General features: G+C 41.2%; 5 protein-coding genes across 6 annotated transcripts; 3 read left to right on the top strand and 2 right to left on the bottom strand.

Moving 5' to 3' along the window:
- Window positions 1–120: 120 nt before the first annotated feature.
- LOC310805120 (uncharacterized protein) lies at window positions 121–1,829 on the bottom strand. The gene is made up of 2 exons (XM_083670669.1): window positions 1,698–1,829; window positions 121–1,110 (listed from the first exon to the last, which is right to left on the bottom strand). The coding sequence occupies exons 1-2, from the start codon at window positions 1,825–1,827 to the stop codon at window positions 407–409; spliced, it is 834 nt and encodes a 277-aa protein (XP_083526795.1). The 5' UTR covers window positions 1,828–1,829; the 3' UTR covers window positions 121–406.
- A 6,472-nt stretch (window positions 1,830–8,301) lies between these two features.
- On the top strand, window positions 8,302–9,453 carry LOC310805170 (uncharacterized protein; the record flags this gene model as incomplete). Its single annotated transcript, XM_083670749.1, has 3 exons — window positions 8,302–8,557; window positions 8,905–9,140; window positions 9,376–9,453. The coding sequence occupies 3 exons, from the start codon at window positions 8,302–8,304 to the stop codon at window positions 9,451–9,453; spliced, it is 570 nt and encodes a 189-aa protein (XP_083526875.1).
- A 123-nt stretch (window positions 9,454–9,576) lies between these two features.
- On the top strand, window positions 9,577–14,018 carry ess2 (ess-2 splicing factor homolog). Its single transcript, XM_083669756.1, has 10 exons — window positions 9,577–9,951; window positions 10,128–10,296; window positions 10,407–10,505; window positions 10,639–10,808; window positions 10,962–11,079; window positions 11,187–11,317; window positions 11,669–11,771; window positions 12,766–12,872; window positions 12,991–13,106; window positions 13,325–14,018. Exons 1-10 carry the CDS (start codon window positions 9,811–9,813, stop codon window positions 13,596–13,598), a joined length of 1,428 nt encoding a protein of 475 aa, XP_083525882.1. The 5' UTR covers window positions 9,577–9,810; the 3' UTR covers window positions 13,599–14,018.
- Window positions 14,019–14,187: 169 nt separating this feature from the next.
- On the bottom strand, window positions 14,188–15,264 carry LOC310805169 (testis-specific serine/threonine-protein kinase 1-like; the record flags this gene model as incomplete). The annotated part of the gene is made up of 1 exon (XM_083670748.1): window positions 14,188–15,264. The coding sequence occupies one exon, from the start codon at window positions 15,262–15,264 to the stop codon at window positions 14,188–14,190; it is 1,077 nt and encodes a 358-aa protein (XP_083526874.1).
- An 862-nt stretch (window positions 15,265–16,126) lies between these two features.
- dgcr2 (DiGeorge syndrome critical region gene 2) lies at window positions 16,127–27,366 on the top strand. 2 transcript variants are annotated; one of them, XM_083670258.1, is made up of 11 exons: window positions 16,127–16,472; window positions 19,281–19,313; window positions 20,824–20,946; window positions 21,693–21,779; window positions 21,948–22,158; window positions 22,332–22,408; window positions 22,594–22,776; window positions 23,068–23,271; window positions 23,418–23,570; window positions 23,726–23,962; window positions 24,148–27,366. In XM_083670258.1, exons 1-11 carry the CDS (start codon window positions 16,391–16,393, stop codon window positions 24,384–24,386), a joined length of 1,629 nt encoding a protein of 542 aa, XP_083526384.1. In that variant the 5' UTR covers window positions 16,127–16,390; the 3' UTR covers window positions 24,387–27,366. The 2 variants fall into 2 exon arrangements, with proteins under 2 accessions (XP_083526384.1, XP_083526385.1); XM_083670259.1 differs by lacking the exon at window positions 19,281–19,313.

Raw genomic sequence — 27,366 nt, 5'->3', positions numbered from 1 at the left:
TTAGTTAACATCGTTACAACAGACTAGATAACAGTTAGTTAACGTCCTTACAACAGTCTTTGAACACTGAATGACAATTTAAATGCTTTTCTACCAAACAAAAATGGTCAAAATTGGAAATGGGATTAATAGATTTGTATTTAACAACTTCCATAGAAATTATTCAGCAGTTCAATACCAAACAGATTTGATTAGGTTGTCAACTATAATCGAAAATATATAGAGTGCATATTGACAACTTCAAAGTTATCCAATTTGATACTCTCATAACAATTAATAGGCTATAACTTGCCTATTTGTGGGCATTGTGAGGAAGACCATTAGAAAATAGATTTTACAAAAAATAAACAATGTTTAAACATCAACTGAGGCACAACCCCTACCTAACAAACCAAAGTGAAGGGAATTATGTCTCTGGCTGTTCCCCTTGGGACACCGATGGCTCCACACTGAACTCTGCGTCATACATAATCTGTTGGATTTTGATTTTTGTCGCACACCTCTTTTGTGGAGCAAGCCTCTTCAAGACGGGGACGAAGCTCAAGAGAAACAATTCATCCTCATCCCGCGGTCGGTTGGAATCTGATATGTGATCATCTGCCTCTCTGGCCAGTCTCTTAGTCTTTGTTGGGGCTTTGGCAGGAGTGCTAGAAGAGCATGGTGATGCAGGCGACTCTGGTTCTTTCACCTGTCTCCTCTTCTTTCCAGAGGATTGCTGAGGCACGGCAGATATCTGTGCACCTGGAGGTAGCTTGGCCAGGAATGCCAGCTGGGCCAACTGTGAGTTCTGTGACCCTGACAGCTGGGTCACGAAGGCTAGCTGGGACACAGTGCCAGCCTGGGTGGTGGGGGTTTTCATGCTCACCTGGGCTGTCTGTGTTTCAGCAGGTTTGGCCTCCCCGTCTGTGGTACCATCAGGGTTGTCCTGGTCATCACGGTCCATGTTGGTATTTCTCGGTTTGATAAATGGTTCAAGAAAGTTCAGAAGTTGTCTGTATTTCCAGCGGCTTGGGGTGAGCACTCCTTGCTCCTCTTTACTCCTCTTCTCCTGCCGAACCTCCTTGAAGTATCTGTCTCTCAGATTCTTCCATCTTCTTTTGCACTCTTCAGCTAAAGGGGGGGGGGGGGAATCAATCATAAAGTCAGGTGATACAATATTATTATATCCTAAAAGTACCAGAAACTCTAGCCTAATTGAACAATTGGATTTGTATATCGAAATAGAACTGGCCTAACATCTAACATGGATAATATAATATAGCACTTTAAGATTTATGTTTAAAGCATACATAGCTCACTTTCCCATGCATTTATTTTGTAGGGAAACTAAAAGTATGCTATTGACATTTACTTGCACGCCTGTCTGGAAGACGCCAGTGCAGCTGCTGCTCGCGGCTAGTCGTGCGGTGCCAGAGCGTGGATTTTCCCACCCTGCGCACGCTTACTACAGAGTCGAGTTGACCGCTGTGATCTGCGCGCGCCGCCATTGACTACAATGCGATTCACGCGGTTTGACGGTAAACCAGTCAAATAATACTTGCCAAACAGCCGTAACGGCTACGCAGATGCTAACCTATTAATCCAAAACAAAACCCAAAAGGGTTTCTTTTCTTTTGCCTCAGTGCGGTTACCATGCCAGCTATTTGCTACAACATCCATTATCAGTGTGACTTGAATAAATTGTTAAAAACACTCACGTGGAAGGGATGTTAGGGCGCTTATTCTCCTCCAAGCCTGTGATCTACTGTCACCACTCCGATAATTTGGTAACGTTACATTATAAAGCTCTGGGAAATTAAACACTGACAATATCAACTTTTCGTCCATCTTGCCTCGAATGTGCTGTGCGCGCGGTCGCGGTGGCGGAAGCGCTAGCCTCCCGCCTTTCCGCCTGTGTGGCGCGATGTTTTGTACAGAGTATCGCGAGCTGCGCTTCTTTGCTCTTTGCCGCTCTCTGCCGCTTCTCCCGTGTCTGTCCCTCCGCTAAAATTAGGCATATCACTTATCTTATTGCATACTCTCATCACAAGAGGGCGCTATAATCCCGTGTACTGTACCAAATAGGCTAACGGTTTGAAACAACTGATATAGCATAATGGGTTTGACGGTGTGCGCTGATTACGCTCATAGATTCAGTCAGTTGGCTGAAGAAGATACAACTAAGTATGTATTGAATTCTAGCCTACAGCCCAGCAAATGTGGATAATGATAGGACTACAGATCTGGAGATGAAAATCATCAAAGTAGGCTGTATGTCATTTCTGCAGTAACATTTATTCAACATATCTTAAGGCTCGTCACTGATCATATTGCCATTCATGAAGTTTAACCCTGCTTTAGGGATCTACAACTCCAGAAATCTCAATTTGTGCAATTTATCCGATCAATCAGACTTGAGACCTTCTCTGTCTCTTGTCTCCAATCCTCCATTATTATTACAATTATTATTATTATTATTATTATTATTATTATTATTATTATTATTGTTATTATTATTATTATTATTATTAGAAAAAGAAGTCACAAGAACAATGTATATTTGCCATCACATGACATGACAGGAAAGTTCCACAGCACATCTTTCCATCCTGATTTCTGCTCCTCTCATGCCCCAGGGGTAAGTGCCTCGTCCACCAGGCAATCTTTCCTGTCCTCGTCCTCCCTCACCAAGTCCTCCTCTTCAGCAGGTGTCTTTTGGACACTCACTGATGGTGCTGTGTTTTCATCCATAATCTCACATGCAGGGTTGGAGAAAGCAGAGAGAGGTAGGTTGATCCGATGTATTTCCCGCTCACGTGCCTCCTGCTCCTGCTCCCTCTTGAATTGCTGGCCCCTGGGTAAACAACAACACACATAGGACAGGCACCTGTTGTAGCAGTCAGTTCATATACTGCATTAAGCATTTCAAATTCACTTTGCTTTATTAGTTTCCAAATATGAAACCACTCTGTGATTAGGTTTTCTATTTCTATTGTTTACTTTGACTGCTTAATAGTTTATCATATGAAAATAGACCCACAGCCAAAAGACCCAAGATAGGAGTCCACTCTGGTTATTACTGCTCTCTGCCTATGCAACAGGATGCGCAGTGTGAGTGTGTGTGTGTGTGTGTGTGTGTGTGTGTGTGTGTGTGTGTGTGTGTGTGTGTGTGTGTGTGTGTGTGTGTGTGTGTGTGTGCCCACATGAGAAAAAAGTAGATTGATTCTCTTATGAAGCGCACTGAAACAGAGAAGTAAAACTGTTTCCATGAGCTGGGAAGAACTATGACGGCATAGATGATGAACAACCAAACAGTTAATGGTTAGACTGATGTAGATCCCTAAATTCATGCAGTGATATTCAATACCCTAATAACATGCAATGATACCATTTTGTTGCTTTGCTTAGAATCTCTTACACATATATTTTTTTCTCTGGCATCCATCCTTGTGTCTACCCATTGTTACGTGAGGAATTAATGGTGCATTCATGACCAACTCGGAATTCTCACCTATGATCTCGCTCCTCCAAGTCAGGAGCATTCAAGTGGGGTCGGAAACTCCAAACATGAACGCTCACAGGTGATGGCTCACGTTGGCCAGGTGTAACCGCTTTAACTTTCAATTTTGCACGTTTGCAACTCTTCAAAAAGTATCTAATTCAAGAAAACAAACTATAGTGTGTATTCAACAGCTTCAATTTGTGTAGGCCTATTCAACATATTTCTTCACTTAGTATAAGCTATGGTCGTGGTTGTTGACATGATGTCAGAGAACTACAAGTCTGAAACTCAAAGCTGGAGGATGATACCCGAGTTTCCCTCTTGTAATTACAAGTTGGCGGGCCATTCAAATCACTCATATTACTATTTTTCGAACTCATATTACTGAGTTTCCAAATTGTCTTGAATGCACCATAAGAAGTATTTCCCCTCTCACTGACCGTTTGTAGAAGTAGCCGACTGTTATACCTGATCCCAGAAGTAAGATGATGGTCATAAGGAAGGTTGCCACAACATAACCTGGAAATTAATGGATACAACATACCAAAGATCACAGTGAAAGGAAATTTCTCAATCTAAAAACATTATCACCTCCCACACCTATTTGATCATGACCATGATGATATAGACTACTCACTCTTGTATGGGTAATTTCATGAGCAAAATAGCCATGTCCATGAAATAAATTGTGATTCCTAATGCACAGATTGGATATTTTTTTTATTTATTTTTTTACAGGATTTACCCAGAACTCCCAAGTCCTTCTTCTTGGGCCTGGACTGGACCGGCTGACTAATCCCCACATCTGGTATCACAGGCTCATTTTGTCCCTGGTCATCATTCTTCTCAGCCTGTGCATCACCAGAGGACACTGCCAGGTCCGAATGTGGCACAGTTGCTGCCGTAGTCTGTTGGTCTAGCAGATAATAACAACCATAACAAAAAATACACTTTTAAAAAACATTTTGTTCTTGCTCTTCAGTTAGTCAAGATAATATTTGGTAGATGTGTTTTTCTTTAGTGCTGTTGTTGTCATAGTGAAAATGCCAAGTGTCTAACACTGTTGACCCACAGAGAGGAATTCTTTGCTCTGTTTCTGAAAACATGTGCCTGTGTGTTTTGGATAAGCCAAGGCCGTTTCTTTGCGATTTGATAGCAGAACCTGTGTGGGTAGTGCATGAATAGCTTTCAAACCAAACACATTTCAAAGTAGGATTTTGATGGTGACCAAATTGACCTCAGATAATTGGGTTGAAAACAACTATGACTGTTATTAAACCTCTTTTTAAGAGCTAGATAGCTCATCATTGCATTCCCCTCAGAGTCAGTATATATTATGTTTTTTATTTGTGCATGTAGCAAGCTAAATAAAAAAATACCTTGGCAGATGTCACGGACACAATCTTGTTTCTCTATAGTTTCTCCTTGGGAAATGACATAGCACCATGGCCGTTCTGAGTCATCAGGGTTTAGGCAATAACTGTGATTCCAAATTCCTAGGGAAAAAAGGTTTTTTCATGTTTTTTTGGCTAAAGTGACTGTTTGTTGACAAACAAGCAATATTCCTAATAAAATAACTTATTGAGGTGGCAGTCGTGTGACTACAGTATTTATTTCTCAGCTCAAATCTTAAACCAAATAACCCTGAGCTCAAGGAGGATGACGTATTTCTGTGTTGACATTAAGCAGTGTACAGAGAAGTGAGATCAACTCTGGAGTTCGCACATTCCCTTTACATTCCATTGATTCACCACAGATTGCTGCAGTTTGGAGTTGAAACTGCAAATGGCATAATATGTCACTCAATCAGTAGCTTGCATTTGTGGCCATAGACAAATTAGAAGAATAGAATTATTGCCATCCTATAATACAATTGTTTTCATGTTCAGTTATTTAGAAAAACAGGGAATTCTTCAAACAAAAATTACCTGCTTCAATGCCAAGATGAACTGGTGAATTTTGACCTCTGGTTGCATTCAGCCAGTTTAGGCACTTCTGGCCATTAAGTGTCATCTGCAGTTCACCGCTGTATTGGGCCCCATTGAGAGGAATGCATTCTAATGAGATGTATACAGACAAGGCCTGAGTTAACAATCTTGATAGTAATAATGCCATAATCCATAATCAGTATACACTTATGATCATAAAGCTATATGTTTAGACTACATCACCTATTCTGTCACTTGTTTGTTTTGGTACGATCATACAATAGCCTGTTGTAATCTTATGGTATCGTAGTTTTATAGCAGTATCATGGTATAATACAATGTAAGATCAAATGCTTCAGGGATAAGATAAATGTGGAGAACCCAGTTGAGTCAGATGATTTATAGATGACTTATCTACTTTGAATTACATAAATAGTTCAAGAACAAATAACACGGCTGTTGTATTTTCTTTACATTTTGTTAGTAACAACTTTTTGTCTGGTTTTACCTTGAATAGTTGATGCACCAACAGCAACTGCAACGATCATCATAAAAATATGTTCCCAGAAAGACATTTCCCGATATGAAGTTCCAGGGGTACAAAATAAACCATTAAACTATATACTTTGCATAAGAGAGCTGAGAGTATTCACAGGTGTTTCTCTTTGATGCATGAGTTCACTACACTTCTTGGATAAATAGCTCGCAAGGTCTCCCTTGCAGTAATGTAGATGTATCCTGTCTTCAAGGTTCTTGTGCAATCATAACTGATTCGGCACTTTGTAAGCAGGGCTAGACCAACCCCTACTGGAGTAACAGCAAGGACTGTAATATAACTCCACCAGCTATTTGTAGAATCATACTGTCCACTCACATCATCTTAGAGTGGCAGGGTGCATGCATGAGTGGGTACTGAGCTGTAAACACTTTCAACAAAGACATGAGTTCATTGGCTAGGCATAGTGTCCATGGAGATTGGTAGATTTGATAGGTGATAGATATTATCTATCATATATCTAACATATATTTGTAAAATGTTAATTTAAATACGCTTATATCCCAAAGTTAAAATGAAAGAGCCATTACCACAGAGTAACAGAAATCCACCCTTCACATACCATTTGGAGAATTTGCTTGTTATCTATGAAATATAAGATAATTGAGTCCTACGCTAAGCTGAGGGCAGCTGAGTATTTCTCTTTCACATCAAAGAGCGATAGCAGAATTATCATTCTTTCCCTCAGCTTGAGAGGAAGAATTGAACACATTCCACGCAGCAATGTCAAAAGTGCTTGTATGAGACTCACCCAAATTCCACACTCAATTGGCACCAAGTCCAAGGCACATGCATTTGGTCAAAACTTGTGTTGGTTCTCAAGTAATATTTTGAAGACTGTGGGGGTAATGAGAGTAGACACACCCAATTAACGTGTGTGTGTGTGTGTGTGTGTGTGTGTGCGTGCGTGCGTGCGTGCGTGCGTGCGTGCGTGCGTGCGTGTGTGTGTGTGTGTGAGAGAGAGAGAGAGAGAGAGAGAGAGAGAGAGAGACACACACACACACACACACAAGAATCCTTAGAACTGATGAAGAGGAATGTAGTCATAGCACAAATCACCAAAGAAATCCCAGTGCTTTAGTGAGAGGATACATATGTCTTTTTGTGTTTTTCGCAAGAGGGTTTTATATTTTTACACACCAAATATGTCTTTGACAACAACAATACTAAGGTGCTTTTATCATACTAATCCCCAGTAATGAATTTAGCACTATTTGAACCAGTGTGGATGTGATACAATGTCTTCTATTGAAAAAACACAAAGACCAGAGATAGCTATCTCAACCGCTAGAAAAACTATATGTCAACAATCTGCTGGCTATTAAACCCCAGTGAAAGGGATGAGGTGGTGTTTATTGTTATCTGTTTTCGAAAGCCCTTATCTGAGGAGCTTAAGGCAGATTTTGAAAATCCATTAATTCTTTGATAAAAAAGGTGTATTGCCTTATATGAAATCAAAGGATTTGTTAGAAAATAAATACAACCTGTAATAGCTTTACCTCAGCTGTGCACATTGTCAGAAAAGTCAGATTGAATGACTGCACTTCATAGATAAGGCCCAGTACCCATGTCTGTGAATACAAACAGAGATCCCTTCACTATCCATAATTGTACATTTTGACTGATATTTGATGTCTGAATAAGGTATACTACCTGTATAAACATCAGCTATACGCAAAGGGATGTGTACAGGTGTGCATGTGTGTGTTCCTGCTTAATGACTAGTGATCCACGCATCTGTTTTTGTTTTGAATAGGTGAATCCCTCTCATTGTAGAACACACTGTAGAACTGTATGCATGTTGATGGTAAATGCAACCAGGCAGGAACTGCAAGTGCTCCGAAGAGAACAAATTCAGAAGCTAATCCCCAAGTAAAGCGAAAGGGTCCTTGGTCACACCAAAAGGTTCATCTTTAAGTCCAGGTTCTAATGCCAAGCAATCTCTTTTTCTATAAAACCACAACAATAAGGATCTTAGAAGCTCTCTACCCCTCATTTAATACAGTGAAATCTGATTTCTTTTTGAGAAAGCAATGAGGCAAGATTAGTTGAATCTTCCATCCTCCCTAACTCCTTCACAAAACTGCCCAGATTAGCTGGGAATTAAGTTTCAACCATTTTGTATGTGTCTGGTCTATAGAGGGGATTATGTTCTTGCTATTTTTTCTTCCAATTTCATTTATAAAAGTGAGTGGATCTGTGGTAGTGCACAGAGGAGAAGGGAGATGATGAGGCACCCTTGAACAAATAATTCCTATGCTTCATTCTAAAATTAACCCAATGCCTAGGCTGGCACTTTAAACATAAGGTTATATTTCAGGTGAAATTCTTTGGTGATGGATGGGTCAATTAGGATGGAGAGAGAAAAGGTTCCGTTCACCATTTACAACATACTGAACAGATTCCCTAATAGTAGTGAGGTGAGCAGGCAGTCTGCTGCTGGTGCGACCCACAACACCATTGGACCAAGTGAAGAGGGAGCGAGATCAGAGAGTGCTGGAAGCCACATAGAAGCCCCACAGCACACCTGCTTATGCTGCTGCTACTGCTCGCACTGTGGGGAGGTGTTCCCAGCTGACTACCTTCCTGAAAGTAAGATCCATATTATTCTTTGGCAAAATAGTAGTACAATTTAGTACAAAATAGTAGTACAAAATAAGAACAGTAGAAAATAAGAACATAGCTTAAACTACTTTGTGTGACTGTATTGTTTTATGTTGGTATGATGATGCAATACCTTTCTTGTTGCATTGGTGTTATAAGGATGATCTAAGAATACACCCTGACCTAAAATGGTTTGTAGTACCAACTATCAAGATTATTGAGTAAACCCAGTCAATGTTTATAGTTGTATTTCCCAAATACCCACATATAAACATATTTTGTGTGACATGCAGCCAGGCCTACAAGCCTTAAATGCAAAATATGTTTCAATTTAGCATACCAGTATGCATGGTCCCGGAGAATGTTCACGGACCCATGCAGGTCTGGGAATGCTCACAGAGAGCAGCAGTCCTTCAGTCAGATCCAGAGGCGCACCCGGCGTCATCGCACCATATTCACTGAGGATCAGCTGGGCGCCCTGGAGGAGCTGTTCATTCAGAACCAATATCCAGATGTCAACACGCGGGAAAAACTGGCGCAGCGCACTCATTTACGCGAGGAAAGAGTAGAGGTATTCAATTACTTTCACCCTTTCCGTTTAACTGAGTTGCTTAAAGTTGGGCTAATTGTAATAAGACATAATAGAAGTTACATGACTGGCCTTAGGAAATTAATGACATTTTAGGGATTAAGGAAAACATTTTTTCACGAAATGTTAGGGGTTAAGGAAAAACATTTTTAGACTATCACAACAAGTCTCCTATTGATTATAGGCAATGTATGTCAAAATCTCACATGTGTTATAGGTGTGGTTTAAAAACCGAAGAGCAAAGTGGAGGCGACAGAAAAGACTTGCATTTGGTGTGCAAGACCTGGAAAACTAAACGACTGTGGACGACACATAAAAATGAATTATGTAGCATTTTATTTTGGAAAGGAAAATAATCAGTGACGAATGCTATGTACGTCATTGGCAACGATTTCCGGTGACATCAACGCACGCCGTCGACTCTCGCTGTGTACGTCCTGTGCTACAAAGCAAAACATCCAGTTTGAACTCAAGTCGGTGAGATATTCAATAGTGACTTCTAATTCGATAGGCTATAGTAATTACAAAGTCATAGTATACGTTTAAGTGGAGTTTGTAGAATTGTAGAGGGATATTTCAACCAAGGCCCCCTGATCACGTCGCTAGCTAGCTAACGGCCGTATAGCCAGCAGCTGTATAGCCGCCTAGTACAATGGAAGGATGGGGAAGAAATTCGCTTGTGTCTGGACCCCTAGTCCCAGCAAATCCTGTCACTACAGTTGCTCTTCGTCAGCCACCCGAGGAGACGAAGACGACGAATCGAAAGGTTCTCGATGAAGAGGACTACATAGAGGTAAGGTTATGTCAGATCCCGGCCAGTTGAGCTAGCCAGCTTGCTGTGCTAATCTTAATTTGGACTGCAAACGATTGGGTGTTTAACTATCTAGCTATGACTGTGGGATGTTTTAGATAACATTAACAGTGTTTGTGACAATGTATTTTCTCCTTCCTGTTGTACCTTTTGAATAGAGTTTAGAGAAGATCATTCAGAGGGACTTCTTTCCAGACGTAACCAAATTGCAAGCACAGAAGGAATATCTTGAAGCCGAAGATTGTGGGGATCTTCAGAAGATGAGGGAAATATCCATTAGATATGGCTCATCTATAGCCAGGTCTACACCACGCAGCTCTGCGCCATGTGAGTAAGATGTGAATTGCTGTATAAACTGTTGTTTCTGCAATGTGATCAAGGCTGTCTCTGATTAATGTAGACCTGTTAGAGTAATATGCCAATACTTGTTTATTCAGATCTGACTCCAGCTACCTTCGAGACACCAGAGGGTCATCCAGGAACACCCGGTTCCGTCCTTGGCAAACACAAGACTGGGGTGAAAGGGGCAGATGGGGGTAAGTCCATGTTGTTTCAGTTACTGAGAAATCCCTCCTAACTAAATTTTGTTATAAAGGTTGCAGTAGACAACGGACTGAATGACATCCATTAGACTCAAACCCTGTTTTTGTTGATGCTTTGTGTTTGTAGTGAATAAGGAAGGAGACAAGGAGGAGAAGGAGCTGCCCTGTCTGGATCGGTTCTTGGCTAAGAACACAAGTGAGGACAATGCATCGTTTGAGCAGATTATGGAGCTGGCAGAAGACAAGGAGAAATTAAGGCATTCATGGTTGTATGATGCAGAAGCTGAATACAAACAGGTACACTTGCCATTACCGCCTCTCAATTTGGTCACATCTCAAATGTTGTGGTTTGTAATGATCCTGGAGTGTAACGTTGTCCTGTGTTGGAGCACAATATTTGATTTACTCTTGGTTGGGAGTTATTATATGATGCTGTGTTTTCTTGTGTAGCGTCATGAAAAAAACCTTGCCCTGCCGTCATCGGAGAAGCAGGCCCTTGAATGTGTTAAGGCTGGACTGGAGACTTGGGAATACAAAGCAAAAAATGCTCTGATGTATTATCCAGAGGGTGAGGATGGATGTTTTTATACACCTACACCATATGTAATGGCTAAAAATGAATGGTGTTTGAAGTTGTAAGAATACGTTTAAACGCCTCTATGATCTGTTCATCAGGTGTCAAAGACGATGATCTCTTCAAGAAGCCCAGGGAGGTGATTCACAAGAACACTCGCTTTGTGGCTGACCCCTTCAGCAAAGCTCTCAACAAATGTCAGATCCAGCAGGCAGCCGCCCTCAATGCACAGGTAAAGTCTCCTTCTGTGTGGGACATAATAAAGTGGCTAAAGGCTTTATATTGTACATGGACTGTGTCTAAATAAACTGCTATAACCTGAAGCCCTCCAGATGTGTGCCTATATTTTTAAACATTGCTATAGGATCCTACATGTTAGTCTATAAATCATATTTTGTGATAGCCACACAGCTTGTTTGCATTTGATAAGAAAAAATTAAACAATATTAATTGGTTTGGATATAATGGTGGTGGCATCTTATTTTTAGTCAAGGGTTTCTATAATTTAAGAAACCACCAGATATCTAATTAAATTGATTAATCCTGAATGATGTAGCTGATCTTCCCAAGTGTTTATCTCCAGTTCAAACAGGGTAAAGTAGGCCCAGATGGAAAAGAGCTCATCCCCCAAGAGGGCCCAACAGTGAATGGATATGGCTTCGAAGGAGCTCCCTCCCCTGCACCTGGTACGTAGCATGGTTATGTTCAAGTATATATTACTTTCAAAATACTCTACAATAGAATAACTATTAGAAACACTTATATTATTGTCCCTTACCGATGAGATCGGAGAGGGGACTATGATTTGTGTCCGTTTGTCACACGCTTTTTCTCCAACACCACTGGGACAATTGTATTGAAACTTGGGTGAATGATGGGTCTTTCCATACAGATGCGACAATTAAGAAATTACGCTGGCCCAATTTTGGAGACACTGTGGTGAAAGATGTGTCTTGCCATAGAGATTGTTTAGACGTTTCGAGGCTAAGCCGATTCATCATTAAAAACCTTATAATAGGGTGCAAAGTGGAGAACTAGGAGTGTAGCCTAATGCAGTAGGCTACGTTCCGGTAACTTTTCAGTCTGGCTACGAATGCAGCTGCAGGAGTGTAGCCTAATGTAGTAGACCTATAGCCTAATGAATTTGGGAATAATATTTTGTGAGTGAAGTCTGTTATGCAGCATAATTTAATACTGACACTTGTCCTATATCAATACGAAAACCAACAGTTGTGTAACCTAGGTTTATAGCCTTGTCACATTTTTTTAACCAAATCATTTGACTTTGCAAATATTTTGTCTTATCCTATTGGTGAAATTTGTGTTTGAATTAAAGGCATCTTATATCAATGGAGTTGATATACTATAGTAGCTTAATGGCACCCAAATAATTTTTCTCTTTGGTCACAGAAGAGAAAAGCCCAGCCCGAGTGCAACGGGGTCACAGCACTGTAAAACAAAGACAACCAGAGTGTCTTAGTAAACAGTGTATGAATGAACGTCTTGCTTCATTCAATCACTTGCCTTTTATAGTAGGGTGCTACATCATTCGTGGGGGACAACATGATTACTGTACACTTGTATAATATATATTAATATTACAACGGATAACAGGTTCAACACTGTGCCTTGAGTGAGCACTCTGTAGAAGAGTCCCCTAAGCTGATGTTGTCTATGCAGGTGTGGCTGACTCTCCTCTGATGACCTGGGGTGAGATAGAGAGCACCCCCTTCCGCCTGGATGGGTCTGACACACCGTATGAGAGAAATCATGGTCCATCATTTAAGGTACAATCTAATGACTGCCCTTGTACTGTCTACATTTCTCTTGATCTGTATTTGCTGTTTTGGTTTTTAAATTGTTGGTTCAGAGCAGTAGATCAATTTGAGATTATTTTACATATAGATTCCAGAACCAGGAAGAAGAGAGAGGTTGGGTTTGAAAATGGCCAATGAAGCTGCAGCCAAAAACCGGGCAAAGAAGCAAGAAGCGTTGCGAAAGGTCACAGAGAACCTTGCAAGGTAGAGACATTTCTGGACAATTAATACAAGTAATGCGTATGTTTATCCCCACAGCCCACTGTTGACATTTATCATTGTATTTGGCAAAAGGCAATATTTGTCTGTCCCACTCGAACCATTTATCAGACACTATTTTGGATGCCATTCAATGTGCCATTTTTTCTCTGCTGTTATTTGCACTGGTTGCAGAGGAAATAACTCTAATGTCTGTCTTGCAGTCTCACCCCGAAAGGCCTGAGCCCAGCACTGACTCCTGCCCTTCAGAGGCTTGTAAACCGGACGTCCAGCAAATACACAGACAAAGCTCTAAGGGCAAGCTACACCCCCTCACCCTCACACAGAGGAGCAGGCTGCAAGACTCCCCTGGGGTCCACTCCCTCTGGTACTCCAACACCAAGCAAGGCCAGGACCCCTGCATCTCAGGACCCAGCCTCAATCACAGATGACCTGCTGCAGCTTCCCAAGAGGAGGAAAGCCTCAGACTTCTTCTGATGGGGGTAAACCAAAACTGAGAGAGAACAGTTGTTATTTTGGAGAGAGCGGACTCCATGATGTAAAGCAAGTTGTCAAGAAAATGACTAGCCATGTTTTTTCGCTACCCCAGCTCATGCCCTCCCAATGTTTTATGAAAACTTGGTAGAACGGTATGTGCATAGAGGGGGGGGAAGGGGCTGAATACAGACTATTCAGGAATATTTGGAAGGTCATAACTGTTCCTAAGCTGTTGGATGGTATCATAGTATCTGTGTTAGAAACCCTCCAGAAAGATCCCATAATTGTACATAGACAGATATGATTACAATCATGTTGAATGTTAAAATGAGGCTTTGCTGAAGGTTTTAAGTTCTTTGTAAATATAATGCTAACAATGTTAGCCTCTGTTTTATATGCCTCTTTCTGCAATATAATCTTTCATGGCTTAATTTTAACAATGTCTAAGAGTGATTTGTTTGTAAAACTGAAATATTGAGCATTGAAAATACTCGCCTTTTTCACAGCACTGATGCAGTTTATGTCGAGATGGGTGATATTCACAATGATGTATGCTCCATTTATTATGCACTGTTTTGGTCTAATTAAGTCATGAATCTGCAGGTATGTCTTGACTTGTAACAGGGGAGGCAGGCCTTTCCTTGACCTTCTTAGGTGGTTCAGCAACATCTTTGCTCTCCATGGGTTTGGGATCCAATTCCTGAATCTCAGCTTTCGCCCCTTTCTTGTTTTCATTACCTTCTTGAGCATGCTTGCTTTCACCTTTGCTTTCATTTTTGGAGCACGCTTTAGATGTGGAAGGCCCATCTTGCGGTTTCTTATTCCCTTCGTGTGATTTGGATTTCCCCTGCATCCATGTATGCTCGAGAATGATATCAATCTCAATTCGCCGGGTCACGTCGGGGTTAAGCATCCGATGGATCAGGTCTTTGCATTCTGACGGTACAGTCTTGCTTCGCGGGAAGTCAACACGATGCTCTTTCTGTATCTTCAGCATCTTCTTAATATTGGAGTCATCATATGGCATAGACCCACAGAGCATGATGAATAGAACCACCCCCATGCTCCACACGTCATACACTTTGGGGTTGTATGGGACCCCCTGTATAACCTCTGGTGCTGCATAGGCTGCCGAGCCGCAATAAGTTTTACTGAGTATCATTTGTCCATCATCATCGTAACTGATCCTCCTGGCGAATCCAAAGTCTGACACTTTGAGGTTGAAGTCCTTGTCCAAGAGTAAGTTTTCACATTTCAAGTCTCTGTGGACAACATCTTTGTCGTGTGTAAATTTGATTGCCTGTGACAGCTGGATGAATAGTTTTTTGCAGAAATCCTCCGGTAAAGCACCTCTGAATTTGATGAACTCCAGTAAGTCCCCTTGCGCACCAAGCTCCATAATCATAAACACCTTTCCTTCCGATGTCTCGAAAATCTCGAAGGTCTTAACGATGTTGCGGTGGGATAGGGATGCGAGGATCTCCAGTTCCCGGGGCAAGAATTTCTCCAAGAAATCGGCAGGTGCTTTTTTTCTGTTGATAATCTTGATTGCAACATTGGTCTTCAGACGCTCGGAATAAGCGGATTTTACTTTGGCGTATGATCCCTCCCCTAAACTGATGCCTAATGTATAGCCTCGTTTCTTCAGCACATGTGAGTCGTCCATGGTAAATTATGTTGATGATTGTTTTATTTCACCAATCACCATAATGGTCGACCGACTGTTGCATTCAGATAACCATTACATAAACAAATCAGTTAGTATCAAATGCGTGTAGCATTGAATTATCTAAAACATTTTAAACTACGTATGAAATTGATCTTTATGACATGTTCTGTTGCGTCATAACGGCTTGTTTCCTAACTCAAAAGAAGAACCACATGACCTCTCAACAAGTTTCTCATCAACTTGGCTAATTTGTCAGTTATCGCATGTAATCTGAAGAGATACCGTTTTATAACAAGGCAGTATGATGTATGGCAAATATGTTTTTGTCATATATGTATGACATATGTATGTATGTATGACAAATATGTTTTTGTCATACATCATACTGCCTTGTTATAAAACAGTATCTCTTCAGATTACATGCGATAACTGACAAATTAGTCAAGCTGATGAGAAACTTTTATTATAACATTATTCACTTGATATTGGCAGCGTACTTTCACCCATATGTATTATCAATGGTCTCACCAGCCAATATAGGTGATAAGTGAACTGTATCAAATAATCAACAACGAAAAGTTTACACCAGCACACACAACTGATATAACACAGTAGTTATAGTTGTATAATTAGCCACGTTGGTGATCAATGATGTTAAAACCAGTAGTATTTGTAGAGATTGTATTTAAATGAAATGCAATTTGTAATCGCTCTGAATTATAAGTGATTCATTAAATCGCTCTCTGGATACTTACACTAATGTATCACATTGTGTACAATAAATAACCTTGCAAAGCTCCGCCCCCAACCCTCCAGCTGATAGGCTGTGTTGCGTGTTTGGGATTGTTGTGATGGGAGGACGGAGCCATCTTGTTAGATTTCCGTTTTGGTACACAGTGGACAGGCCGAACAAACAATAGTGCTTAGAATAATTCTGTAGGTTGCCATTCAACAACATTACATTAATTTTTATGTTTGGTATATTTCTGCCGCCCCTCTTAACGTCTATAAATGGGTAGAAAGTATTTTGGAGGCTGTTAGGGTCGAAGGCAACGGTGGTTCTTGATCTCGCATTCGGTTTATTTTATTTCCGAGTAGAGGAGTTACTATGAATGGAGGATAAATGTTGCCAAAGGCTGACAGCAGCAGTTTCGTCCTTCTCTCTCTTCTCTTCGTCCTCACTTTAACGGACCCACCACGGACAGGTAAAGCGGGTGAAATTAAATTGATTGTAATTTTTACTTTTTGCATGCCCGTGGGCTAAGGTAGGCCTGCTTGATCGGGTATCACATAGCAAGCTAGCCGTGCACGGGTTTGCGTATTCGGCTCTGTAGCCACGTTCAACCACGTAGCTGGATCGAATGCGAACGAGGTCGTGTAGCCTGAATTTAGGGTTCTAGAATTATTTTTAGAGCTCGGTAGTTTGTGAACTGCATCAGCTTGCAACATTAGGCACCGCGAGGCTAGTTAGCTACCTTGTATGAATACGACTGTGCCATCTGTTCTGTAGCTGGCTACAGCGTTTGCTAGCTAGGTGGTTCGTTAATCTGTTTTAAATCTACATGGACTACGAATACAATGTATTCGGTCCAACAACGTCGTAGGGCTTTTTCTGTTGAGCTAAGGGAAAAATATTTGTTTGAACCTAACGTCAGATCAGTTGCCTTATAGACACTATAATTTCCCACTACTCAATTCCACTGTCATTTCAGTTCCATACCATTGGCATTGGCTCTTGAAGAATACATTTCATTAATGCCCCATTGAGCCTTTTACAGGCAAACCCCAAAATCCTGGTTGTATTACTCTATTGTTTATGTTTTCTTATGTCACTCCTCTTAGATCCATAGCACCCTGTATTTTGTAGTGTTAACATTTCTCAGCTTCATCTCTCAAAAACGAAGTGTTTGAAATTACAAATTGTGCATTTAATGGGCTTCAATTTATTTTTGAAACGTTGTTGTATTGTATCTGAATGATGCAGAGGCATATGGCCCTGTCCTACCAGGCTAATGCTTCATCCCATGCGATGAGAGGGCCATATGCCTCTGCATCATTCTTGTCATTAAAGTAGATATGGTAACTTAATAATAAAAAGTGCATGACCTGAGCTTGTGTGGTCTTATTGAGGTGCTGGAGAAACACAGAGCCTTTTATTTAGAATCTCATATCAAAGAGAAGCACCCTCTACATTTCTTTGTGACCCTGTTGAGCCTCAAATCACATCAGTCTCCCTAAACCCATTGCCGTGTAGTGATTTGGGATATAGGCACGTCTTCTGGTTTCCCCACAAGGTACAGGGTATTTTGATCATCATAAAATTGCTTGCAGAATAGAAGCTATGACATTCGATACAGAGGATGTTTTTGCTGGTCATAGACAGGAGATTAGGTTATCTGAGCAACAGCGTTGACCTGAGTGGGACGTAACATCTTTACCAGTTAGGGTAGAGCAAAGCTGCAGTAGGTCATGCTTGGGGCCATTTGACTTTGTTTTCTCAGTGGTAGAGAAGTTAGATTAACCTTTTTGATTGTTAGTCATATTTTTGCAGTGCATCCATAGTCTTTGTTCCAATGCCCAGCTTTGTAAATAATTGTAAATAATTTATTTGTAAATAATTAGGCCCATCCTATTGTTGGCCACTGTCTAAACATTTTTGCTCTTTGAAGAATGTGTCACCACAGAAAGCCATCACCTGTTAAGCTGTGGGTGGAGAGAGACGCTATTATTGACCATTTGCAATTTGTTTTTATTTGGCGGCTGGGTGGGTGGGAGCTAGCCTAACCCAGGATGACTTGCCTAGTTGTGAGAGCATCCACCCAGTCCACATTCTGTAATTGCATGTGAACTGGTTGATGTTATTGATAAAACTAAAACATTCCACTTTTTAAAGCTATCAGACACTGTGGAAACATTGGAAGTGTAGCATATGTGTCACATGTTTGATTAGGATCCGATATGATCGATTGTCTGTCACACAGGGATGAGCAAAGCATTATCAATCATTAATCATGAAATATCTTTTGGAGTCAGATATAACGTTATGTTAACGTGTGTTAGTTGGTCATGTGACCACTTGTGTTGAGTTTGTTTCGATTGTTCTTTCTAACATCATGTGCTGTGTTTAGAATCTGTAAAAGGGTACGAGCAGTTTAGTGTTGCTGTTCAGTGTGCAAATGCACTGAGTTTAAGTCCACGTGTGGTTATGTCTTACAAATTCTTGGAAATGTTCCCCGTGCACATGGCCTATGCTCAATAACTGATTTTATCGTTGTTATAGACGATGTGATGTTGTAAGCTAGATACAGGTTCTGTTAATGTCTAATGTTCACAAGCATCGTTAAGGACACGTAGAGTGAGTCATCAGCTTCAGATATTGGCCTGAGTTTAAACTCCTCGCAATCTGATTTATCTTAACTTGAGAGCATGGTAAAAATAGCATTTTGTGTATTCTTAATGAATCTAGGATCCGATATGATCGATTGTCTGTCACACAGGGATGAGCAAAGCATTATCAAACATTATTAATCATGAAATATCTTTTGGAGTCAGATATAATGTAATGTTAACTTGTGTTAGTTGGTCATGTGACCACTTGTGTTGAGTTTGTTTGATCATGTCCATAACTGTTAGAAGTAATCATTGGGAATAAATGTATGTCTTATGTTTGACCTGTCATCTATTCTTCAGTGTTTATTTTCATATTCTATAGAAGGGTGGGTGGTCCTGGCCTCTTTTAGGTCCTAGGTCAACTCAGCCACCTGTATCACATGAACAGATGGCCATGATACCCCCTATTTCCCCTAGTACCATTGGCCACTGTTAAGCAAAGACACGTGCTTGAACAGAATTCTTGCGCAGAAATAAGCTGTGTGTTGTCGTTGCTCTGTCATCCCAAGCTAATGCTTCATCCCAAGCTTTCCCTTAAACCTCTCTATTTAGTTGAACATGCCCAAACAGGATTGAGATTTAAAGGTTAGTTCATCAGACATTGCTTTTTTGTTTTGTTTCAGGTCCACGGCTAGCTCTGGCAAGATTATTGTCAGGTAAGCAGCATATCTCCTCTGTTAGTGCAGTGGATGTTAGTGGTCTGTCGGTCTTCTGCTCTTTAGGTTACTCTACCACTCTCTCTGCCTTCAGCATGCACCTCTGTTGAATTTCCCATGTAACAGATGCATACGAGAACAGCTTATCCAACAAGGTTAAGCGACATTCACTGGAATCTCTAATTATTGTTTTGATGACACCCCCTGAGGTGCCTTTCCAGTGCTTGTCATGTCGTTACAGTGAGACGATTTCTCTCTGCTTCTTAGACGGTTAGTAGTCACTCTTTATGGGAAATGCCCAGACAGAGGCAACCCTGATGCTGTGGCACGTCTCATGTTATTCACACATGGCACAGAGACGCTGACCCACTTACCACAGCCCCTGTGTTACTAAGGGATAGAGAGACACAGAAATACAACAAGGGTATTGTCTAGGCCTATTTTTAGATACTTTTATGTCCTTTTTTTGTTCCTCATTATCCTTGGTGATACATTATGTGCTGATCCGAAGGATTATTTATCCTGTGTTCTTTTAAAGGCCACCCCTGAATGAACTCGGTCATAAGACCGGCGTTAGCCTACTCTTTTTAGTCTTTAATTTCATTGCAGCACACAAAATATCGATCCATAAGTCTCTTTCATAAGTCTTGTTTAAGCGTTATTGAGCAGTTACACAGCGTTATACCCTTCTGTTTTTTCCCTTAATGCTTTTCTATTAATTTGTCTCCCTGCATACGCTCTTCCTTGAGAGCATTAGGCACATCGTCAATGCAGTCCCTCATTTCTTTTGAGATTAATGCTGAAAAACGTGTGCATTTATATACAGTGCCTTCAGTATGTGTTCACCCCCCTGGACTTTTTCCACTTGTTGTTGTGTTACAACCAGACTTTAAAATAGATTTAATAGGTTTATTTTTTTGTCACTGATCGACACAAAATACCCCATAATGTCAAAGTGAAAATAATTTTTTCGAAATGTTTTCTAATTTATTAAAAATGAAAAGCCTTGCACTCAGATGGACTCAATTCAACTTATTTAGTGACATTTTTTAGCATATAAGCAAATATTAGGAGTGCCATAGCAAAAGGGGGGGGGGGGATACTTATTGACTCAAAACATTTCAGCTTTACATTTTATTAATTAGTATACATTTAAAATAAATAATTTTCACCTTGACATTATGGAGCATTGTGTGTAGTGACAAAAAACATAAATTAAATGTATTTTAAACCAGGTTGAAACAACAAAATATGGAAAAAGTCCAGGGGGGTGAACACTTACTGAAGGCACTGTATATATATCCTTGTATATTAGTAAAAGCTGTGACACAATAGTAATTCTACCGAAAGGTAGAAATGGTAAATCTTTCACAGACTTGTCTTTCTATTCATAAACAATCTGTAAGCAAGGCTAGAGGATACCAAATACTATGTTGCAGTAACTATGTGAATAATCCAGGGGGCGCTGTATGTATCTATGTCTTTAGCCTCCCTCTGTGCTGTGTTTCAGAGCTGCGCTGCAGCCCTGGGCAGTTTGCCTGCCGCAGTGGTAAGATGCAATGCATCCCCATGTCCTGGCAGTGTGACGGCTGGACGGCCTGTGAGGACAAGAGCGATGAGATGGACTGTCCCCGTGAGTAACACGCCTCTTACCCCTAGCGGAGACCACACTCTTACTCTGGCTTTCCTGCCAAGCATAAATGATTTGTCCCATTTCACATGTAGTACATGCTGAATAGTGGAGCGTAAACTGATCGTTATGCATCTCCAATTTAGAAGAATACATCCTGAACAGTAGCAGTCAGATCCTTAGACCTCTCTAAAAACAACTTTCTTACTCTTGGGAAAGACCAAACTCATTCTGAATAGCTGTACATATTTATATTTTCCTAACCCAGTTTATTGAGTGCTTTGTTAGTTGATCTCTCCTGGGGAGATGCTTAGATAGCCTATCGCAGAAGGAAATCCTATTGTTTTCACTTCTTAAATCCAGAGAGAGCCCTGATCCCTGGATCTCTGGCTGCATAAATAGGAATTATTGAAAGGATTAGGCACAGCATGTGACCTCCATAGCTCGACCATCTTGTGTCACATGTTTGATTAGGGGGGTGTGTGTGTGTTTGGATTGAGTTCTGCCAGAAGGCTTTGCATGAATTGATATGAGACTGTCCACTGAAGTTATGTGTTACGGTTTGTCTGATAGCTAACAGACCAAAAGACAAGTTATTAAAATCAGTCTGTCAAAGAAATGACTTTTTGAACAGAATAAAAAACACTTATTTTATCTGCTTAAAACTGTAACTGCTCCATTCCATCAATTAAAAAATCCTTCACTCTGAAAACTCAATCTTTATCTCTCTCTGTGGTCCTCTCTTACAGCCATGAAGGAGGAGAGGTTTCGATTTGGCAACGGCTTTGACCAGGTGGAAGATGTTATTGGTGTGGCCCAGCCTGTGCGCTTTAACAGTAAGATTCCTACCTAAATCTTTCTCAGTCATTTTCTCACTGCTACACCTCCAAAAAGAGGAAGTATTTATGCCAATTGCATGTTTGAAGTACTTAGTGTTCTAAAATAATTAATTAAAAATATTATTGCTAGACATTGCGTTCCTAAACCGCCTTTCCCCTGCACAGAGAAGTGCCCCAGTGGTTGGCACCATTATGAGAAGACCGCAAGCTGCTACAAAGTATACTTGAGGAATGAGAACTACTGGCAGGCTGTGGACACGTGCCAGAGAGTCAACGGCTCACTGGCCACCTTTGTCACCAACGAGGAACTCCAGTTCATTCTCAAGATCGAGGTGGATTTCAATGAGAACGTGTGCGAGCGCAGAGATCAGTGCAAGTAAGTGTGTGCGTGTGTGGGGTGTGAAGTGATTTATTTTCTAGACTCGTCTATATAACTTTGAAGTATCTTCATGATTGATGGTACAACTGACCCTGCATTACCCTTATTTGCGGCTCATTTATTTATATGTGTATAAATATAATATTTGATCTGCTTTCCCTCTGCCTCAGGTTCTGGGTGGGCTACCAGTATGTGATCACCAATCAGAACCATTCACTGGAGGGCCGTTGGGAGGTGGCATATAAAGGTATGTTCAGAATCGTTTGATTCAATGGTTGGTATTCTCGCAAGACTGAACAAAAGTATTAGTATTAACTATGCCCTAATACTATCAGGATCTGTGAACGTATTACACCTCTCATTCTCTGTAAACAGCAAGGGCAGCTGCATTTAGCATTAGGCTCATGGTGTTCTCTGTCTGATACTGAACAGGGTCGATGCAGGTGTTTCTGCCTCCGGAGGGCCTGACTAATTTTGAAGGAGCATCTCCGACTCAGGACAACGTCTTCTGTGCCCAGCTGCAGCGCTTCCAGATCAAGAGCATGAATGAGCGCGGCCTGCACAGCTGGCATGCTGAGAACTGCTACAAGAAGTTCCCCTTCCTGTGCAAGAGGAGTATGTGTGCTCTTCTCATCAGTCAATGACCAATGTAGTTTAACGCTGGCGCGTTCTAGAACCCTGCAGAAGACTCAAGTAGCTAAACAAGAAAGATGGAAATGCTAAGCTTAAACAGGGTTGATTCAGGCGTAAAATAAATACAATTCTGCATAAACAGTCTTGGTTGCCTTTATGTGATCCTAAATAGGAGAAGACTTACAAACAATCTATGCTGTAGTATTGGAGAGTTTGTTATATGTGTAGTTTGTTTGTTTGTTTGTTGTCTCAAACCTTTGATTGCTTTAACAGGGCAAACATGTGTGGACATTAAGGACCAAGTGGTGAATGAGGGGTACTACTTCACCCCTAAGGGGGACGACCCTTGTCTGAGCTGCACATGTCACGACGGCGAGCCAGAAATGTGTGTGGCCGCGCTGTGTGAGAGACCGCAGGGCTGCCTGCACTTCCGCAAGGACCCCAAGGAGTGCTGCAAGTTCACATGCCTTGACCCAGGTACTGACTAACTGCCCCACAGGGTGGAGCTCTTTGCTCTTGTATTTCACATATCAGAGGTCACACGTTGTTGCTGAGATGCTGAAAAACAAACTCAATTTACCAATCAGTCTCTTTAACATTTGATCTCTCTCTCTCCCTCTCAGACGGGAGCAGCCTGTTTGACTCCATGGCCAGTGGGATGCGTCTGATCGTCAGCTGTATCTCCTCCTTCCTTATCCTGTCTCTGCTGCTCTTCATGGTGCACAGGCTCCGGCAGCGGCGACGCGAGCGCATCGAAACACTCATAGGAGGAAACCGTAAGCACACGATCCACCATATCTGACACGCATTCAAACAACAGATGCCACTATGACCATGTTGTTGCCTGTCTGATACCTAGATTTGATATGTGCTGTTTGTGAAGTACTATCTCTACAGAGGTCTGAGGTCTTTTTACTCTCTCCACCCTCAGTACACCATTTCAATCTTGGACGTCGAGTCCCAGGGTTTGACTATGGCCCGGATGCTTTTGGCACTGGCCTTACGCCCCTGCACCTCTCTGATGATGGAGAGGGAGGAGCGTTTCACTTCCAGGAGCCTCCCCCGCCCTACGCTGCCTATAAATACCCTGACATCCAACACCCAGACGACCCCCCTCCACCATATGAAGCCTCCATCAACACTGACAGCATCCTCTACGTAGACCTCGGTAGGTTCTCAAAAACAAGCTCAGCCATAGAACAAATACTAACCTAAGCTGTCGATGTGAACATGATTGTTTAGACAACTCACATCTTACAGTGTAACTAGCCATATTTACTGTATACAGTACTCGTATAACGGTTTGAGTCTCTAGCTGATCCCTCTCCTCACTGTTCTGGTTTTCCTCCCCAGGGCGTAATGGGATTCCCATGATTCCTGGTCGGATGAATGCCATGGGGGACACGCTCCAGACAGACACTCCAGGCGTCTCTGTTCCTGAGCCAGACATCGTGCCATCCTCACAGGAGCGAGAAGACTCCATCGACAGCAGCACCCTCCTGGTGGGGCCTGACACCCCCACCGACGGCCACGCCCCTGACACCATGCCTGCAAACTGCAGCAGCAGCTCTTCCTTGAGCACCGTGGTATAGGACTGAGGGGAGGGGGAGGGGAGCTGCACTGGTCTGGACCCATGGACGGAGGGAGGACAGCGGCAGACTGGGCTAGAGCAGACTGGTCCATCATCTAAGAGAAGGGTTGACATGGGACTGGAAAGGGATGGATGGATGGATGGATAGATTCTATAGACAGTATTTGGAGATGGACCAGTCTACTCCTCGAGGTGTGACTGTGATGAGAATCAGACTGGTCTGTCGAACTGGTGAAGTGAGTGTATCGGTGTCCTCTATAGGTAAAGACGGTGTAGTGAAGCAGACTGTTTCTCTACAGGTGAACACAGGCTGGCGGTACACAGAGGAGTCAGAAGGAGCCAGAAAACATAGTTCTATATTGAGAAGACTAACGGTACACAAAGCTAAGGAGGCTGAGCTGCTTATGGTTTTCATTGGACAAAGCTTTTTGAATTCTTTGTTTTTGAGTTTAAGCCTCATGATCAAGATGCCCTAATGTAAATACGTCCTCAGGTCTGTGCCTGTTAGATATACTGTACCTCTAGTCAGAATACAACAGCTAACAAGCTAACAGTGGAGAAGGAAGATGGATCCACGTAGGCTTGAGTTCATCTTACTTTGTTTGTTTATGTAACCATACTGCTAATATCATGAAGGCAAAGGTTAGACCCCCAGTTGATGGATAAACAAAACACTATTACACATTACTAAAAATTGCACCTGCCTGCCCTCCCTTTTGCAATGTCTTAGATCTACTATGTCTCTTCCTTGAATGAGGTATATTATTTTCCCTGAACTCTCTAATCAGTCTGATATGCTAAAACGTCTTCCAGATTGATAGCACAATTTGGGTAAAAAAAGAAAAAAGAGAGAAAAAAAAAAAAGAAACATTTTGCTACAAGAGGTTTTTTAGCCTTGCAGAAATTCTAAGGTACGGTTAGTGTTAGCCCCAACTAACACACTGCTATATGTCTTTTTATGAGGTACTGTTGTGACAACATTGTGTTGCCCTAATGTCTCAAAGAATGTTGCTATGATGTATGAAATTTCATTCATGAGTTCTTGTTGAAGTAGATGTTGAGTTGTGTATCGTCTTGGTCCTTTTCTTGGATGAGAAGTAGGCTGTGATCTTGATTGTTTGTTGTGGGATCTGAGCATTGATGGTGCATCCCTGCATTAGTCAATGGGTACATTTAGGGTGGAATCCTAACTCACGATCCACGGGCGTAGCACAAATCATTGTGCAAATTTCCCGTTGACAGCAATGCAAAATGTAAGCGAATGTTAGAGGTACGTCCGGATCTCGAGTTAGGATTCCACCCATAATGAGAGAAAATGGCAGGGGTGAGAGTGAAATAAAGGTTAGCTTTTTATTTGTAGCGTGTAGCTATGTGGGTTATATACTGTTTTATACCCCCATCATGGAATTTGTAACAGTAAACTTCTTAAGATAAAGCGTTCTCTTCATTAAGTCATTTTAACCATTAATACAAAATCTGTTCCACCTTTGCCATTCTGTTACTTGACAGAGCATATGTGAGTGTATATATGCACACATGTTTTTTTTAAAACACCCAACTGTTTTTATTTACAAATGATTCAACCTTTATCACATCACTTGATTGCCATGTGGCTTTTGTGCATTTGCTTTTTAGTATCACCTCTGCAAGTATTTTTGCAACTGTAACCAATAACAAGGGGAGGGATGTATGTATGAAATGTCATTTTTGGATGCTGTCGTTAGATCTGTTATTTGTTTCTTCCTTTGATACATTTCTGCTGTCTTAGTGACTAAGATACACATACACATTTACTTTTCAAAGGTAATCTGACATTGGAGGTTAAGCCTGGTTTAGTTTAAACAGTATATGGCATTGACTGGCCCATTTTCATCTGTTTCATGAAAGTAACTGACATTTTACTGTTTTTAATTAAGTTTTAATGAAGACATTTTGGGGAAAGTCCCATAGTTTAAAAAATAAATAAAAAACAAAAAAAAACTTGGTAAGCCACTTCTGATCCCATTATGACAATCATGTGTTACACTCATGAGGTAGAACCACCTGTTCCTCAGTTGTGCTTCACCTGTGGAGATGAAAGGCCAAAAGAGCTGAAAGGTTACAATGCCAGGCCTATGAAAGCACAAAGGCCCCTCAGAGGCTGGATATCCAGCCTCTGGATGCCAATTGTGTCCTAACTCTTATAGCCAGGGCCCATATAGCAAGGCCTACATCTCTTTGGGGTTAGTCTACAGCATGTCACCACCAGCACTGAATTGGCTGAAGATCTGCCTTGAGAATTGCAGCCGTGTTTGTTTGTGTGAGGGTGGGTGTGTGTATGTATGTATGTATGTATGTATGTATGTATGTATGTACGTATGTAGCATTACATCTTTTTTATATTCTTCAATAGGTCTCCAATTGTTTTGTATTTTGTTCCAGCATAGACAATCCCCTGTGGATTATCCAAGGAAATCATATGTTGTCATGAATTGGTAAACAAATTAAGAAATCTTAAACTTTGGTGTGTGCATGTGTGGATGGGGGATGGGGATGGTGTTTGGGCATTGGATCTCTATCTTTGGTTTGAGTGTGTTTTCAGCTTGTTTTTGGACCTACAGTGCATGTTTTGGGCATGCTGAAATAACTTAATGTAATCATTTAAACAACCATTTTCTGTTAATCTTGGTTCAGGCTTAGCCCACAGATGCTTGCTTACAGGTCCGTGTAGATGCATTGGAAACCCTGCCCCTCACCCTAATTGCTGCATTTACACTGTAGTTTATTTGTCATTAATAGACTATGGTGATGTGAGAGACATACTTTCAATGAGTTTTAAAATGTTTTAACGTAAAATCCAACAGTCGATACATTTTCTTGTCTTCTCTTTTATTTCATAGCATTTAAATTGTAATTTTATGCTTCATTTGCAGGGGGGCTTTTATGTATTTTTCTGAGGTAGATGTACATCTAATCAAATGCCAAATAAATTGTATCATGAA

Source organism: Argentina silus (genome assembly GCF_951799395.1).
Source record: "Argentina silus genome assembly, chromosome: 5".
NCBI lineage: Eukaryota > Metazoa > Chordata > Actinopteri > Argentiniformes > Argentinidae > Argentina > Argentina silus.
Note: the sequence above shows the minus strand (reverse complement) of the source record. Positions and strands in the feature narration are given on the sequence as shown.